The sequence below is a fragment of the Rhinolophus sinicus genome, chromosome 14, assembly GCF_057876585.1.
Source record: "Rhinolophus sinicus isolate RSI-liver-muscle chromosome 14, RSI-T2T, whole genome shotgun sequence".
In the NCBI taxonomy this organism is placed as follows: domain Eukaryota; kingdom Metazoa; phylum Chordata; class Mammalia; order Chiroptera; family Rhinolophidae; genus Rhinolophus; species Rhinolophus sinicus.
The window spans coordinates 101,831,233-101,847,648 of record NC_142514.1 but is presented as its reverse complement, the minus strand read 5'-3'; the positions used below and the strand labels follow the sequence as shown (position 1 = coordinate 101,847,648).

Sequence of the window (16,416 nt, the reverse complement as noted above, 5' to 3'; positions counted from 1 at the left end):
CCCAGTTTCTAAAACTTTCTTCCCACTTCCAGCTCCCAAAGCAGCCTGTGGGCATCTGTTTACTGTTACTCAGTGGAAATGGTTTGGGGACATTCCACCTGGGAAAGACTTCATAATTCTGCATCACTGTTTAGTTTGAGGGTCATAAATTCCCAGCACAATGGATACACCCAAGTTTACAGTATCAACTACCAAGCACATCTCAAGCTGAAAAAAAAGAAAAGGGAGACTGACGGAAAGCCTGTGGTCTAGGACACTCAGTATCTCTCCATGAATCACTCAAAGTTGGCCTGGTACTCTTCACCACCACCACCCCAGGTCCCAGTCATGACAACCTACTCAGGATAGACTTTGGGCTCTAAGGAGAGGAAGCACCATCTCCCAAGAGCCTGACTCCTGTTTTCTCCTTCCTTCCTACTGAGTCCAGCCTGTGGGGAGAGCCTGAAGGCCCCTCGGGTGGTGGGAGGGCAGAAGGCCTTTGTAGATTCTTGGCCTTGGCAAGTCAGTATCCAGTACAACAAACAACACATCTGTGGAGGGAGCATCCTGGACCCCCACTGGATCCTCACAGCAGCTCACTGCTTCAGGTAAGGCGAGGACGCCTTGCAGGGGATCATATCCATGGAGGGGCCTGAGTCCCTAGGTCCCCCATCTCCTGACTTGTGTTCTGATGCCCTCACTCCCCTTTACTCACCCACCATGTCCCAGGGTGTTTCCACCCCAATGAGATGCTGAACATGATGTCCTTTATTAGGCATCGGGGGTCTGAGAAGAGGGTGGGGGTCACCAAGTTTGACGTCTTCCGTGTGGGAAGCCATCAGACACCCAGTGTCCTCAGTCCACCCCCATGTCATTCACAGCACAAAAGCTCTTCCCATCTGTCTAGAGTTCCAAGAACTCTCTCCCTCTTTGCTAGTCTTCTAGGAAGTGGTTCTAGGGTCTAGAATCATTGCCACTCCTTTGCTATATCCAGAAACTTTTTAAAAAGTATAGATTTCCTTAAAGGCCAACAGAGAGAGGCCTGCCCACCCTTTTGGGGAAGGACCACTCTCAGGCTTTCTTCACTTTCATTCATTCAACATCTGATGAGTACCTACTAGGTACCAAGCATGAAGCCCCATTACTGTCTTAGAGGAATCACAGTCTAGGCCAGTGATTCTTAACCTTTTTAGAGAATATGACAAGAGCTATAAATCCTTTCCTGGAAAATCGCCCCTGCACACTAAGCTGTGTCTGGTGTTGGGAGGAAGAAAGAAAAGTACATAATGTAACTGACCACAATATAAGTACCACACGAGTAACAGCGATAATGAAAAGCATTGGAAGAGACAGTGCCAGGGCCCCATAGCTCAGGCACTGGGAACAGCGCTCCTCCAACCCTCCAGTTAGTTTTCTTGGGCAGGTTTCACTGGGGAAAAAGGATCTAATTCCCTTTTAGAATTCGGCCTGTAGTAGGTGGTTCCTCAGATTGCCCCTTCTCCACCCACCCCCACCCCCCGTGCCTCCATCATCAGTACCTCCTAAGGCAAGAACCCAGCCTTTGATAAAGCCTACTCGTGCGTGGCTTAGGCCTGAACTCCACTGTCTCTGCCCCCAGGAAATATCTAGATGTGTCCAACTGGAAAGTAAGGGCCGGCTCAGACAAATTGGGCAACTTCCTGTCCATGCCTGTGGCCAAGATCTTTGTCGCTGCACTCAACACCACGTACCCCAAAGAGAAAGACATTGCTCTCGTGAAGCTGCAGTACCCACTCACATTCTCAGGTGAGTGGTGGTACCTGGAAACAGAACCCCTTAGGTCAGGTAATGCTCTCACTAAGTGGTCTTGGGCTCATCACTTCTCCTCTCAAGACCTAAGTTACCCATTTGTTTCCAGCAAATATTATCAACCTAATATCACTGATGTCATGAGGCTGCCTCAAGCTGTCAGAGCTTCTGAGATCTGTTTTCTCCATGTGGAGTACCTCAAGTAAGGTCATCGATATCCTATATCCAATCTTGGAGTTGTGAGATCATCTCGTCAATCCTCCAACCCCGAACAATGCCAAGAGCCCACACAATATCCCTGTCAAGAGGTCATTGTGCCCATTTGTTCTCCTCCAGGGGCAAGGAACTCATCACTGTTAAGGCAGCCCATAAAATCTTTGAATAGCTCTGTTAGATGACTCATGCTTATATTGGATAGTATTTAGATCAGCATTTCCAACTATTGGTTCCACAGGACATTGGTCCCTTGGGGAAAAGAGGGTTCTATTATCAAATAAGTTTGGGAAACATTTTTATACATTAGCTCTCCTCTTGAAGCACATTAGTGTATTAAAGATGTAAGAAGTTTTAAAACATTTTTTTAAATAGTGTTTTATTGTGTTTATCCCACATTGTCATTTTTTAAATTTTTAATTATAGTTGATATTCAATGTTATTTTATATTAGTTTCAGGTATACAGCATAGTGGTTAGACATTTATATAATTTATGAAGTGATCCTCCTGATAAGTCTAGTACCCATCTGACACCATACATAGTTATTATAATAGAATTGACTATATTCCCTGTGCTGTACTTTGCATTTTGGTGACTATTTTGTAACTACCAATTTGTACTTCTTAATCCCCTCACCTTTTTCATTCAGCACCCCCAACCCCACTCCCATCTGGCAACCATCAGTTTGTTCTTTGTATCTATGGGTCTGTTTCTGTTTTGTTTGTTCACTTATTTTGTTGTTTAGTTTCCACATATAAGTGAGATCATATAGCATTTATCTTTCTCTTAGCATAATACCCTCTAAGTCCATCCATGTTGTCACAAATAGTAAGATTCCGTTCTTTTATATATGTACCACCTCGTCTTTATCCAATTGTCTATTGATGGGCACTTAGGTTGCATCTGTATCTTGGCTATTATAAATAGTGTTGAAATGAATACAAGCGTACATACATCTTTTCAGAGTTTTTTGGGTTTTTTTAAGGAGGGCGCAGCTCACAGGCCCATGTGGGGATCGAATCTGCAACCTTGGTGTTATTAGCATCACGCTCTAACCAACTGAGCTAACAGGCCACCCCCATATCTCTTTTCAAATTAGTGTTTTGGATTTTTTTGGATAAATACTCAGAAGTAGAATTGATGGGTCACATGTTAGTTCTAGATTTAATTTTTTGAGGAACCTCCATACTGTTTTCCATACTGGCTGCACCAATTTGAAATCCCATCAACAGTGCACAGGGCTCCCTTTGCTCTACATCCACACCAACACTTGTTGTTTGTTGACTTACTGATGATAGCCATTTTGACTGGTGTGAGGTAGTATCTCATTGTGGTTTTAATTTGCATTTCTCTGATTAGTGACTTTGAGCATCTTCTCATATGTTTATTGGCCATCTGTAGGTCCTCTTTGGAGAAATGTTTCTTCAGGTCCTCTGCCTATTTTTAAATTGGGTTGTTTTGGGTTTTTTTTGGTGTTAAGTTGTATGAGTTATTTATAAATTTTGGATATTAACCCCTTATCAGATGTATAATGATACATGGCAAATATATTATCCCATTCAATAGGCTGCCTTTTTGTTTTGTTAATGGTTTCCTTTGCTGTGCAAAAACTTTTTAGTTTAATGTATGCCCATTTGTTTATTTTTTTTCTTTTGTTTCCCTTGCCCAAGAAGATAGATCAGAAAAAATATTACTAAGAGCAATGTCAAAGAGTTTACTGCCTATGTTTTCTTCTAGGAGTTTTATGGTTTGGAGTCTTATATTTACATCTTTAATCCATTTTGAGTTATTCTTGTATATGGTGTAAGAAGGTGGTCTAGTTTAATTTTTTTTGCATGTATCTGTTCAATTTTCCCAACACCATTTGTTGAAGAGACAGTCTTTACCCCATTGTATATTCTTGCTTCCTTTTTCATAGATTAATTGACCATATAAGAGTTGGTTTATTTCTGGGCTCTTTTTTCTGTTACATTGACCTATGTGTCTGTTTTTATGCCAGTACCATGTTGTTTTTATTACTATAGCTTGATAATTGATAATTGTCATTTTATTGTAATATAGTTTGATATCATGTAGTGTGATACCTTCAACTTTGTTCTTCTTTCTCAAGATTACTGCGGCTATTCAGGGTATTTCATGGTTCCACATAAATTTTAGGATTATTTGTTCTAGTTCTGTGAAAAATGCCATTGGTATTTTGATAGGGATTGCATTGGATCTGTAGACTGTATTGGGTAGTATGGACAATTTAACTATATTAATTATTCCTATCCATGAGCACAGCAAACTGAGGTCTGACAATTAAGTTTGCGAACTCATCCTAGAAAAAGTGCTACATACCTCATTGCTGAATATCACTATGGTCACCTTCGAAGCACTCCCCTTTGGAAGCTATGCACCGATGCCAGTGCCTAGTCCACCCTTCAAAGCAATTTGGGAACTCTTTTTCTGGAATGGCCATCAGAGCTGTCATCATATTAACCTTGATGTCCTGAATCTGATCAAAATGTCTTCCTTTCAAAATTTCCTTTGTCTCTGGGCAAAGAAAGAAGTCATTGGGGGCCAGCTCAGGTGAGTAAGGAGGGTGTTCCAATACAGTTATTTGTTTACTGGCTAAAATTCCCTCACAGACAGTGCAGGGTGAGCTGGTGCATTGTCGTAATGCAAGAGCCATGAATTGTTGGCGAAAAATTCAGGTCATCTAACTTTTTCATGCAGTCTTTTCAGCACTTCCAAATAGTAAACTTGGTTAACTGTTTGTCCAGTTGGTACAAATTCATAATGAATAATCCCACTGATATCAAAAAAGTTTAGCAACATCGTTGCAACAAGTTCACAAACTTAATTTTCAGAACTTTGTTTCCATTTGTTTGTATCTTCTTCAATTTCTTCAATGTCTTATAATTATCTGAGTACAGGTCTTTTACATACTTGTATAAATTTATTCCTGGGTATTTTTTATGCAATTGTAAATGGGATTTTTTTTCTTAATTTCTCTTTCTGATAGTTTATTATTGGTGTATAAAATATCAATTTTGTATCCTGCTATTTTATTGAATTCATTTATCAGTTCTAACAGTTTTTTGGTGGGCTCTTCAGGGTTCTCTCTATATAATATTATGTCATCCACAAATAATGACAGTTTTACTTCTTCCTTTCCAGTTTGGATGCTTTTAATTTCTTTTTCCTGTCTGATTGCTGTGGCTAGGACTTATAGCTTTTCCCCATTGAGTATGATGTTAGCTGTGGGTTTGTCATATATGGCTTTTATTATGTTGAGGTATCCTCCCTCTATTCCCATTTTGCTGAGAGTTTTTATCATAAATGGATGCTGAATTTTGTCTAACATTTTTTCTATATCTATTGATATGATCGTATGATTTTTATCCTTCATGTTGTTTATGTGGTGTATCACATTAATTGATTTGCTGGTATTGAACCAACGTTGCATCCCAGGAATAAATCCCACTTGATCATGGTGTATGACCTTTTAAATATATTGCTAAATTCAGCTTGCTAATGTTTTGTTGAGGATTTTTGCATCTATTTTCATCAGGGATATTGGCCTATACATTTTTTTTTTTTTTTTGTAGTATCTTTGTCTGGTTTTGGAATCAGGGTAATGGCGGCCTCATAAAATGAGCTTGGGGGCCTTTCCTCCTTTTGAATTTTTTGAAATAGTTTGAGAAGGATGGGTGTTAATTCTCCTTTGAATGTTTGGTAAAATTCACCTGTGATGCCATCTGGTCCAGGACTTTTGTTTGTTGAGAGTTTTTTTTATTACTTATTCAATTTTGTTGGTAGTAATTAGTCTATTCAGATTTTCTGCTGCTTCTTGATTCAGTCTTGGAAAATTACATGTTTCTAGGAATTTATTAATTTCTTCCTGATTGTCCAACTTGTTGGCATATAATTGTTCATAGTATTTTCTTATAATCCTTTGTCTGTGGTGTCAGTTGTCACTTCTCCTCTTTTGTTTCTGATTTTATTTATTTGGGTCCTCTCTCTTTTATTCTTGATGAGCCTGGTTAAAGGTTTATCAATTTTGTTTATCTTTTCAAAGAGCCAACTCTTGGTTTCATTGGTCTTTGTATTCTTTTTTTACTATGTTTTCTTTTTTTCTGTTCCGATCTTTATTGTTTCCTTCCTTCTACTCACTTTGGGCTTTGTTTGTTACTCTTCTTTGTAGTTCTTTTAGGTGTAAGGTTAAATGTTTACTTGAGATGTTTCTTATTTCTTGAGGTAAGGCTGTATTGCTATGAATTTCCCTTTTAGTACTGCTTTCACTGTGTCCCATAGATTTTGGGTTGTTGTGTTTTCATTTTCATTTGTCTGAAGATATCTTTTATTTCTTCCTTAATCTCATTGTTAACCCATTCTTTGTTTGGTAGCATGTTATTTCGCCTCCATGTGTTTGTGTGTTTTTCCTTGTAATTGATTTCTAGCTTCATGCCATTGTGGTCAGAGAAGATGCTTGATGTGATGTCAGTCTTCTTAAATTTATTGAGACTTGCATGTGGTCTGTCTTGGGAATATTTCACGTGCACTTGAAAAGAATGTATATTCTGCTGCTTTGGGGTGAAATGCTCTAAAAATATCAATTAAATTCATCTGGTCGAATTTGTCATTTAAGACCACTGTTTCCTCGTGATTTTCTGTCTGGAAGATCTATCCATTGATGTCAATGGGGTGTTAAAGTTCCCTACTATTACTGCATTACTGTCAATCTCTCCCTTTATGTCCATCAATATTATTTGTCTTATATATTTGGTGCTCCTATATTAGGTGCATAAATGTTTACAAGGGTACATCCTCTTGGCAGATTGATCCCTTTATCATGAAATGTCCTTCTTTGTCTCTTACTATATCCTTTGTTTTAAAGTATATTTTGTATGATATAAGTATAACTAACTCAGCTTTTTTTTTTTTTTTAATTTCCATTTCTTGTTCCATCCCTTTACTTTCAGTCTGTGCATGTCTTTCAATCTGAAACAGGTCTCTTGTAGACAGCCTATGTAAGGGTCTTGTTTTCTTATCTACTCAGCCATCCTATGTATTTTGATTAGAGCATTTAATCCATTTTCATTTAAAGTGATTATTAATAGGTACATAGTCATTGCCATCTTATTATTCATAGTTATGGGTTTTTCCCTCCTTCTTCTTAAAGAAATCCAGTTAACATTTCTTGTAATACTGGTTTGGTGGTGATAAACGCCTTTAGTTTTTGCTTTTCTGGGAAGCTCTTCATCTCTCCTTCAGCTTTAAATAATAGACTTGCTGGGTAGAGTAGTCTTGGTTGTAGGTCCTTGCTTTTCATCATGTTGAATATTTTGTGCCAATCCCTTTGGACCTGCAAAGTTTCTGTTGAGAAATCAGCTGATAATCTTATGGGAGCTTCCTTGTAGGTAACTAATTGCTTTTCTCTTACTGCTTTTAAGATTCCCTCTTTGTTTTTAACATTTGCCATTTTAACTATGATGTGTCTTGGTGTGGGCTTCTTTGGGTTTATTGTGTTTGGGACTCCCTCTGCTCCTTAGACTTGTATGTCTATTTTCTTTGCCAGGTTACAGAAGTTTCCAGTAACTGGAAGTTTCCAGTTTTCTATTTCTTCAAATAGGTTTTCAATCTCTTATTCTCTCTCTTCTCCTTCTAGTACCCCTATGATGTGAATGTTGTTATGCTTGGTGTTATTCCAGAAGTCCTTTAAACTATCCTCATTTTTTTAAATTCTTTTTTCCTTTTTGCTGTGCCAGTTGGGTGTTTTCTGATACCTTGTTTTCCAAATAGCTGATTCAGTCCTCTGCTTCATCGAATCTGCTGTTGATTTATTCTAGTACATTCTTCATTTCAGTTATTGTAGTCTTCATTTCGGACTAGTTCTTTTTCATAGTTTCTATATTTCTCTTTATTCTTACTATCTCTTTGTTGAAGTTCTCACTAAGTTCACTGAGCATCCTTATAACAAGTGTTTTGAACTCTGAATCTGGTAGAATTGCTTGCCTCCAAAAAAAAAAAGTTTAGTTCTTTTTCTGGAGTTTTCTCCTATTCTTTCTTTTGGGGCATTTTTCTTTTTTTCCTCATTCTGTCTGCCTCTCTGTGTTTGTTTCTATGTATTACATAGATCTGCTGTGTCTCCCATTCTTGGCACAGTGGCCTTATATAGTAGGTGTCCTGTGGGGCTCAGAGGCACAGTCTCCCTGATCACCTGAGCTGGGTGGTCCAGGAGTGTCCCTTGTGTGGGTTGTGTGTGCCCTCCTGTTGTAGTTGATACTTGATTGCTGTTGGCATGTCAGTGTGTGGGATTGACCCTCAGGCTGACTAGCTGTGAGGATTGGCCATGAACACAGCATATGAGCTACTGTGTGGGACTGACCCCATGGAACAGGATTTGTCCCAGTGGGCTCTGGTGCTTGCTGGGATCACCCTTTGGGTGTGCCACTTGTGGGGCTAATCAGGTTGTGCTCTGTTGTGGTCTGAAATTGGCCACTGGGTGTGTTGCTTCTGGGGCCTCTTGAGAGGGACTCCAGTACAGGCCAGGGTCAGCCACTGCCTGTGATCAGCCCGGGGCTAGCTGGTAGAACTACTAAGTGATCAGTGATTTGTAGCTGTCTGTGCTGGACCTGGAGGTATGTGGGAAAGGCCATGCTATGAACAGGCCAGCTGCCACAATTATCATGCCTGGGGCAGTTCGGCAAAAGGCCCACCATCACCTGCCTGCTTCCTGTAAGTCTCAGCCATTGAAAGAGCTTCTGGTAGTATGCAACTTTGATGAGAGGGGGTCTCAGGGAGTTATCAGGGTGGGGTGAGTAGTGTTCACCAGGTTAATGCAGATTTGGCAGCAGTGCTGAGCCTGGAGCTACTCAGCATAAAGCACAGGGCACACCAAGGCCAGCTGCCAGTAGCTTGGGTCCTGTGGACTTTTGAGAGTTTTTTAAGAAAGACTGCAGCATGGGCCAAGGCTGGTTGCCTGCCACCAAAAAAGCCCCTGGTAGTGCATGAGTTGGGTGAGTCAGGGTCTCAGGGAGTCATCAAGGTGGAGTGAGTGGGGTTCACCAAGCTAATGCAGAATCCGATTTACCCATTTCGGAGGTGGGCTTAACAAAGGGACAATAGCAACTCTTCCTCCAGCCCTCGTCCTGAAACCACACAACTTAGTTTCTCCCTGCATGTCTCTGGAACCTCTGGAGCTGCTGTCCCTCCACTGGAGTTCACAGTGAGTGCCTGTGAGTATGTGAGTTTGTGTGTGGGTCCTTTAAGAGGATGCTTAGGTTTCCAGCAGCTTTCTGTTTCACCCAGGAGATGGAATCCCTGCTGATCTTCATAGCCAGATGTTTGGGGGCTCTTCTTCCCAGCACTAGTGCTCTGGACTGGGGAGCCTGATGTGGGGCTGGGCCCCTCTGCTCCTCAGGGGGGACTTCAGCAGTTGAGATATCCCTCCCAATTCTCAACTGCCACACGTGGGTGTGGGGCCAGCCTGTTTCACATCTCCACTGCTCTTACTAGTCGCCACATGACTTCTTCTTTATATCTTTAGTTATAGGACTCCTGTTCAGTTAGTCTTCAGATGGTTCTCCAGGTTGACTTTTCTATAATTTAGTTGTAATTTTGATGTGGCCATGGGAGGAGGCAAGCATAGTGTTTACCTACTCCACCATCTTGACCAAAATTCAATCCACATTTTCTGAATTTATTTGACCACAGAACCCTTTTTCTCTTGCCACTTTTATTAACATCCCATGGAATGTGTGTTATAGAAATGCTAGTATCAACCCTTTCAGAAGGCTTAGCCACAAGCCTCTCCTGAACATTTGGTCCCCTCTTCCTCTCTGCTCCTGGCAGACACAGTCAGGCCCATCTGCCTGCCCTTCTCTGATGAGGAGCTCACTCCAGCCACCCCACTATGGGTCATCGGATGGGGCTTTACAGAACAGGGTGGAGGTAAGTCCAGGGCTCAGGACCACAGGCCAGAGGGACCAGCTCTCAGAGGTGATGGGAAGGAGGACCATTCTTCAGAAAAACCCACCCTAGAGGTACAAGCACCAACGTGCCAGGCAACCCAAAAAATTATCCTGGGCTGGGAATAAAAGGAAAGGATGGAAATGTGAGTATGTTTTCAATCTCCCAGGGAAGATGTCTGATACACTGCTGCAGGCATCAGTCCAGGTCATTGACAGAACTCAATGCAATGCAGAGGATGCATACCAGGGGGAAGTTACCAAGGAGATGCTGTGTGCAGGCATCCTGGGGGGCGGCGTGGACACCTGCCAGGTGAGACCTCCAAGGATCATGAGGGAATTTTATGGATAGGGACATAGGTCCTAGAGAGATGAGAAAGTTCAAAGGCTGAATGCCCCACATGAACTCTTGCATATGATAGGCAATCAGTGTGTGATGAAGAGAGGAAGGTAGAGAGAGAGGGAAGGAAAGATTATAGTTAGATAAAAATATAGGAATGGATGGATGGATGGATGGATGGATAAATGGAAACAAGCAGAAAAATTTTAAATGTATACACATTTCACATACAAAGATGATGATGTTACCCTCCCTACCCACCCTTGCTTCCCATCATCTACAGGAGTATGAGTCCCTTGAGGGCAAGAACCCCAGGTCAGTTTTACCTATAACTGTCTTCAAACTGCTGAACTACACAAGAGAAATCCCATGTCATACTAGATGAGTCCTGGATGTCTAACCCCATACCCACTGACCTATTCCTGAATACATTCTCATTTCCTCCACCCCCAGGGGATCTTCTGAGCCACTCTAATTAAAACCCCTAACCCATTTCCCACTCCAATTCTCAGTCATTCAATTTTTTCACTCAGGAGGCATCTTTTAGTCATCTTTTGAATGCCAGATAAGTGCTGGACTTTGGAGACAGTGTCTTCCCTCAGGAAACTCACCGTGGGGTGTGGGGAAGATGCATAAAGGTAGTTTGGCCACAGTGTTATTAGATTCTGGGAGAAGAAGCCTGAAGAGCTAGTAAGACGGACACCCAAATAAGTGCACTTTTTACTGACATTTTCTCGTCTGTCTTGTCATTTGCTGTTTATTCTCTCTCTCTCTCTCTCTCTCTCTCTCTCTCTCTCTCTCTCTCTCTCTCTCTCTCTCTTCATTTGGTTCTAAGCTCCCAGAAGGCAAGGATCTTTGTTCTCTTCATTGATTGAATCCCAATTGTCTAGAACAGAGCCCAGCATGAAGTAGGCACTCCATAGTTGAATAAATTTGGGAAATATGAGATTAAACAAAGATAACCAGGCTTCATTACTGTAGGACCCCTTAGGGCCTTCAATCTGCTCGTATGAGTTGTGGATCTCTGAGAGAGAGGGCTATGGGCACACCCACAACCTACCTGACCTCCCACAGAACCCTTTTGCCCCAAAAGGGAAGGGCATTCTAGGCTGCAGGAGCAGTATGAGCAAAGGGAGTGAGGTATGCCAGCAGAGAGTGCTGGGGGAGTGAAGGAGAACAGATGGGCCAATGCAGGGAGGAGAAGAAGGAGAAACCTAACCCTCCACCCCACCCTACCCCTCCGTCCCACTCTACCTGCCCTCCCCAGCAGTCCCTGTTCTGCCCTATTACAGGGTGACAGCGGCGGGCCCCTGATGTATCACTCTGACCTGTGGCAAGTAGTGGGCATCGTGAGCTGGGGTCATGGCTGTGGGGGCCCGAGTACCCCAGGAGTATACACCAAGGTCACAGCCTATCTCAACTGGATCTACAATGTCCGGAAGGTGAGCATGTTTGCCCTACCTGTTGTGCCCTCTCTTCCTTCCTCTACTCAGGATACAAAATCATCCTTAGATTTGATTTAAGTGGCTCTGAGACAACTCTTCACATCCCAAATAATTTTCCCTACCAGTAAGTGACAGCCTGGGATTCCACCATTAAGACCTGAAATTCCTTAGATCAGAGATTCCCATTAAATGCAAATATCTTAGAGTATGGGACACACCCAGCTTTATCATTCTATTCTTCAGCAGAATGAGACTATCAGATACTTTCCAGAGAACAGATTGTGATGAGAAGGATGGTGGAAAGACTTATGAGATTTCCATAGAGGGTAGAGAAAGGAGAAAAACTTCAGAAAAAGAAGATTAATATTGTATGTCCTGCTTTGTCCACTTTCAAATCATCTGACTCTCTGTGTTGTTCTCTTATTCTAGTCTGAGCCATGATGCCACTGCCACTCTTCAGTGCTGGAAACTGCTTCCCCCCTGCCCTGCTTACCTGGGTATCCCCCAGAAGCCAGACACAGAGCAAGCACCCCCTTGGGCACACCTCTCTGCCCTCAGCCTCAGCATTTCTTGTACAGCAAAGGGCCTCCATTCCTGTAAGAGACCCCATAGCCCACAGATACTCAAGAGGAAGTCAGCAGCCCCAGCTCAGCCACTGCTGGTGCTCCCAGCATCCCAAGGAGAGAGACACAGCCCACTCAACAGGCCAGCCTTTGGATCAAGGTCTCAGAAGGCACTGCTAAGCCATGAAGGCATATTCCCACTCTACTGAATAAAAGTAGGCTCTCTGGTGAGAGCCCAGATCACTAAGAGCTGGAGTGGAGGGAGGTAAGGGTCTGAGCCACCCCTCTCCTTCTCCACCCATCCCAGAGTCTACCCAAGCAAGAAACCAGTTGTAATGTAAAATGCACTGTCCTGCTGTTGGCACATCTGCTGTACTTATTGTTGTTACTGTTGTTACCTCTACGGCTACTTTTATTGAACAGGTATGTGAAGTATTTAACATAGTCTGACTGGGCTGCTTAATAAAAACTGAACTAGGACTATTGAACTATGACCTTTATTCTTGGGCCTGGGTATGAACAGGTCCTGGGGAGACAATTGATTCTCCCCAGACAAGAGGATTGGGAAAAAGGAGACCCAATCCTTATAAGACCAGAGCTGCTGTGTGGCAGCAATAGTGAGCTGCCGACTGGGGAAGCCAGGGTGAGAAATTCTCCTTCGCACACAGGCCTTCTCCCACTGCCCTCCTCCCCTTCCTCCTGCCTGTGATATCAGCCATAGGCCAGAGACAACCTATGGCTGGGGAGGGAGATGATTTGGGTGACATTAAGTCATGGCTCCCCAAGTAGCTGGAAAGAGATATTGCACCTCTGAGTCCTATCTTCTACCTAGAGATCCTGGGTGTGGTTTTTATCATTTGTTTAATAAAAAAGAGAAAAAAGTAATTTATCACCTACTAAGTATGAGTGGTTCCCAAGCTGGGTTCTGAGATATAAGTTCCTGCACTAAGAGAGGTAAGCTACATGGACTTCTCTGGCCACTGCATGGAACCCCACGTATTCTGAGGATCCTCTTGCTATAGTTGAGTTCAGATCCTAGTAAAATATACTTGTTAATGCCTTGTTAGGTTCTTAGGAAATAATACAAATCCTCACAGGCAAATAAATAAATAAATCCATCAGAATCATGAGCTGAAACTAAGGTGGAAATCTGGAAGCAACATCTAAGTAGAATCTTGGGATGCCCTAAGGACAAAGACCTATATGAAGGCTGAGATCAGAATTAAACCAGACCCACTGCAGGGAGGGGAGCTGAACCTAGAATTCTCATGTGAAGCAGAGACAACTGAAGGGAGTAAATGTGGATCCAGGTGGTAGATATAATGGAGGAAGAAAACATCTCAAATTTAGATTCTTAGGATTCCCAAAGACCCTCCAAATATGAGTTGACAATAAAAGATCAGCCAGTTTTTTAAAAAAGGAAAAAAAAACAACCATGAATAAGAATCACGTTTAGTATCCCAAGGACTTCAGATGTTAGAATTATCAGATAATTATTAGGTTGGTACAAAGGTAATTGCAGTTTTTGCAACTATTTTTAACCTTTTAAACCACAATTATTTTTGCACCAATCTAATATAATAAGTATAGAATATGTCTATGTACCAGATACTATTTAAATGCTTCATTGTATACTGATTCATTTAATACTCACAAATCTATTAAATAAGTACTGTTCTTATCCTCATTTTACAGATAAAAAATCAGAGCCACAATAAGGTTAAATACCTGCCTAAGGTTACATATTGGTAAATAAAAAATGAGCATTCTGATTCCAGAGTTTATGCTATAAATTACCAATTATAAGGCTTCCAACATGATAAAAGTTTGTGAAATCTTTAAATAAATTAAAAATTGATAGTTTTCCACATTTTAAAATTATGTTTAAATTATGGTAAAATAGACATAAAATTTACCATATTAACTTTTTTAAGTATATGGTTTAATGGTATTAAGTATATTCTCGTTTTTGTGCAACCATCACCACCATTCATCTCCAGAGCCATTTTCACATTACAGAATTGACATTCTATAACCATTAAACAATAATCCCCCTTTCCTCCTTCTTGCCATACTCTGGCAGCCACTCTTCTACTGTCTGTCTCTATGAATATGACTACTCTAGGCACCTCATATAAGTGGAATCATACAGAATTTGCCTTTTTGTGTCTGACTTATTTCACTTAGCATAGTGTCTTCGAGTTTCATCCACGTTATAGCATGTGTCAGAAATTCACCCTTAATAAGTCTGAATAATATTCTATTATTTATATCACAATTTTTTTTTCCATTCATCCATCGATGAAGATCTGGGTTCCTTCCACTTTTGGCTATTGTGAATAACGCTGCTATGAACTTGAGTGTGCAAATATCTCTTCAAGATTTTACTTTCAATTATTTTGGATATATACCCAGAAGTGGAACTGCTGTATCACATGGTAATTCTATTTTAAAGTTTTATTGTTTCCCATAATGGCTGCACCAGTTTACATTCCCAGCAACAGTACATAAAGGTTCCAATTTCTCGACATTCTCATCAACACTTGTTATTTTCTGTTTTTAAAAAAGTGGATATTTTAATAATCAAGCAAAATGACAGGCAGATTTGAAGAGCCAAATAGAACTCTTAGAAATAAAAAATGTAATTACTAAAATGAAAAACTGAATGTTTGGGGTAAACAACATTTAATACATAAAGAAAGAATTGGAAGATAAATTGAAGAAGTTACTAAGTTTGCAGCAGAAAGAGATAATGAGATTAAAAATATGAAAAAAGGTTATGAACAATGAAAGCTAAAATGATAAGGTATAGCATAGACACTTAGAGCTCCAGAGGGAGATAATAGAAAGAATGAAGGAGAGACAATATCTAAAGAGATAACAGATGAAAATTCCAGAACTGATTAAAGGCATGAATCTACAGATACAGCATATGACACCATTGTGTATAACCCTACAACCAAGGTGGAAACATTAAAATAAATTCTCAACTAGTCTCACTATAGTGAATTTTCAAAACACTACAAATGAAAAAAAAAAAAAACAACAACAACAACAACAAAAAAACCTTGTTAAAGCAGCCAAAGAGAAAATCCAGATCACCTACAGTACCAAAAAGGTATGCAATTAGACTAACAGCAGACTTCTCCATAGCAGTAAAGGAGCTAGAAGACAGTAGAATTGTATCTTCGGTGTGCCAAGAGATAATAATGATCAATCAAGAATTGTAAACCCTACAAAAGTATCTTTCAAGAATAAAGGGACGTCATAGGAATGGTGGCAGCGAGGTGGTCTTCTTGAGTTCTCCTCTGGAACTTACCACTAATTGAACATCTATAACCCATCAAAGGACGCTCTGCTCATCACACAGAACAGCTAAGAGACTCCTATGAGGATTACTTGAAGGTGGGCAAACTGGGAGAGCAGGGGAAGAGGGAAGGGAGCAGAGTGGAGATGCGGCCTGCATCCACAGCTGTGGAGATGCAGGGAGTCCCAGGACAGAACAGATACCACAAGAGACAGGAGGCGGGCTCTTTCCCTGCATCCCACAGCTGATCTCTCCTGCCGAAAAAGCAGCATATCCAGAGTTTGAGGCAGTAACCTCAACTGAGACCTCCAGCTGGGCCCTAGGTCGGACAAAGGACAGAAACACCTTCCCCCCACCACCATTCTTTGCCATTTTAGGGTTCTCTCTTCTCTGACCACAGTGCTATGAAATTAGAAATCAACTACAGGAAAAAAAACTGGAAGACACACAAATACATGGAGGCTGAATAACATGTGACTAAATAATGAGTGGGTCAACAATGAGATCAAGGAAGAAATCAAAAGATATCTCGAGACAAGCGAAAATGAAAACACGACGACCCAAAATCTAAGGGATACAGCGAAAGCAGTCCTAAGAGGGATATTCATAACAATGCAGGCCTACCTAAAGAAACAAGAAAAATCACTAATCAAAAGTTTATCTTCACACTTAAGGGATCTGGAAAAAGAACAGCAAAATAAGCCCAAAGGGAGTACAAGGAAAGAGATAATAAAGATCAGAGTGGAAATAAATGAAATAGAGACAAAAAAAAAAAAAACAACACAAAAAAAAACAACAATACAAAAGATCAATGAATCCAAGAG

The 16,416-nt window shown here is 41.0% G+C and overlaps 1 protein-coding gene across 1 annotated transcript in view; it reads left to right on the top strand.

Moving 5' to 3' along the window:
- TMPRSS4 (transmembrane serine protease 4) overlaps positions 1–12,868 on the top strand; it is a 43,505-nt gene extending 30,637 nt beyond the window's left edge. Inside the window, exons 8-13 of the mRNA XM_019716184.3 lie at positions 428–587; positions 1,598–1,764; positions 9,822–9,920; positions 10,108–10,250; positions 11,570–11,719; positions 12,152–12,868. Of these exons, the coding sequence (XP_019571743.3) occupies positions 428–587; positions 1,598–1,764; positions 9,822–9,920; positions 10,108–10,250; positions 11,570–11,719; positions 12,152–12,163 (731 nt within the window). The 3' untranslated portion in view covers positions 12,164–12,868. The remainder of the gene's footprint in view (positions 1–427; positions 588–1,597; positions 1,765–9,821; positions 9,921–10,107; positions 10,251–11,569; positions 11,720–12,151) is intronic.
- The last annotated feature ends 3,548 nt before the right edge of the window (positions 12,869–16,416 follow it).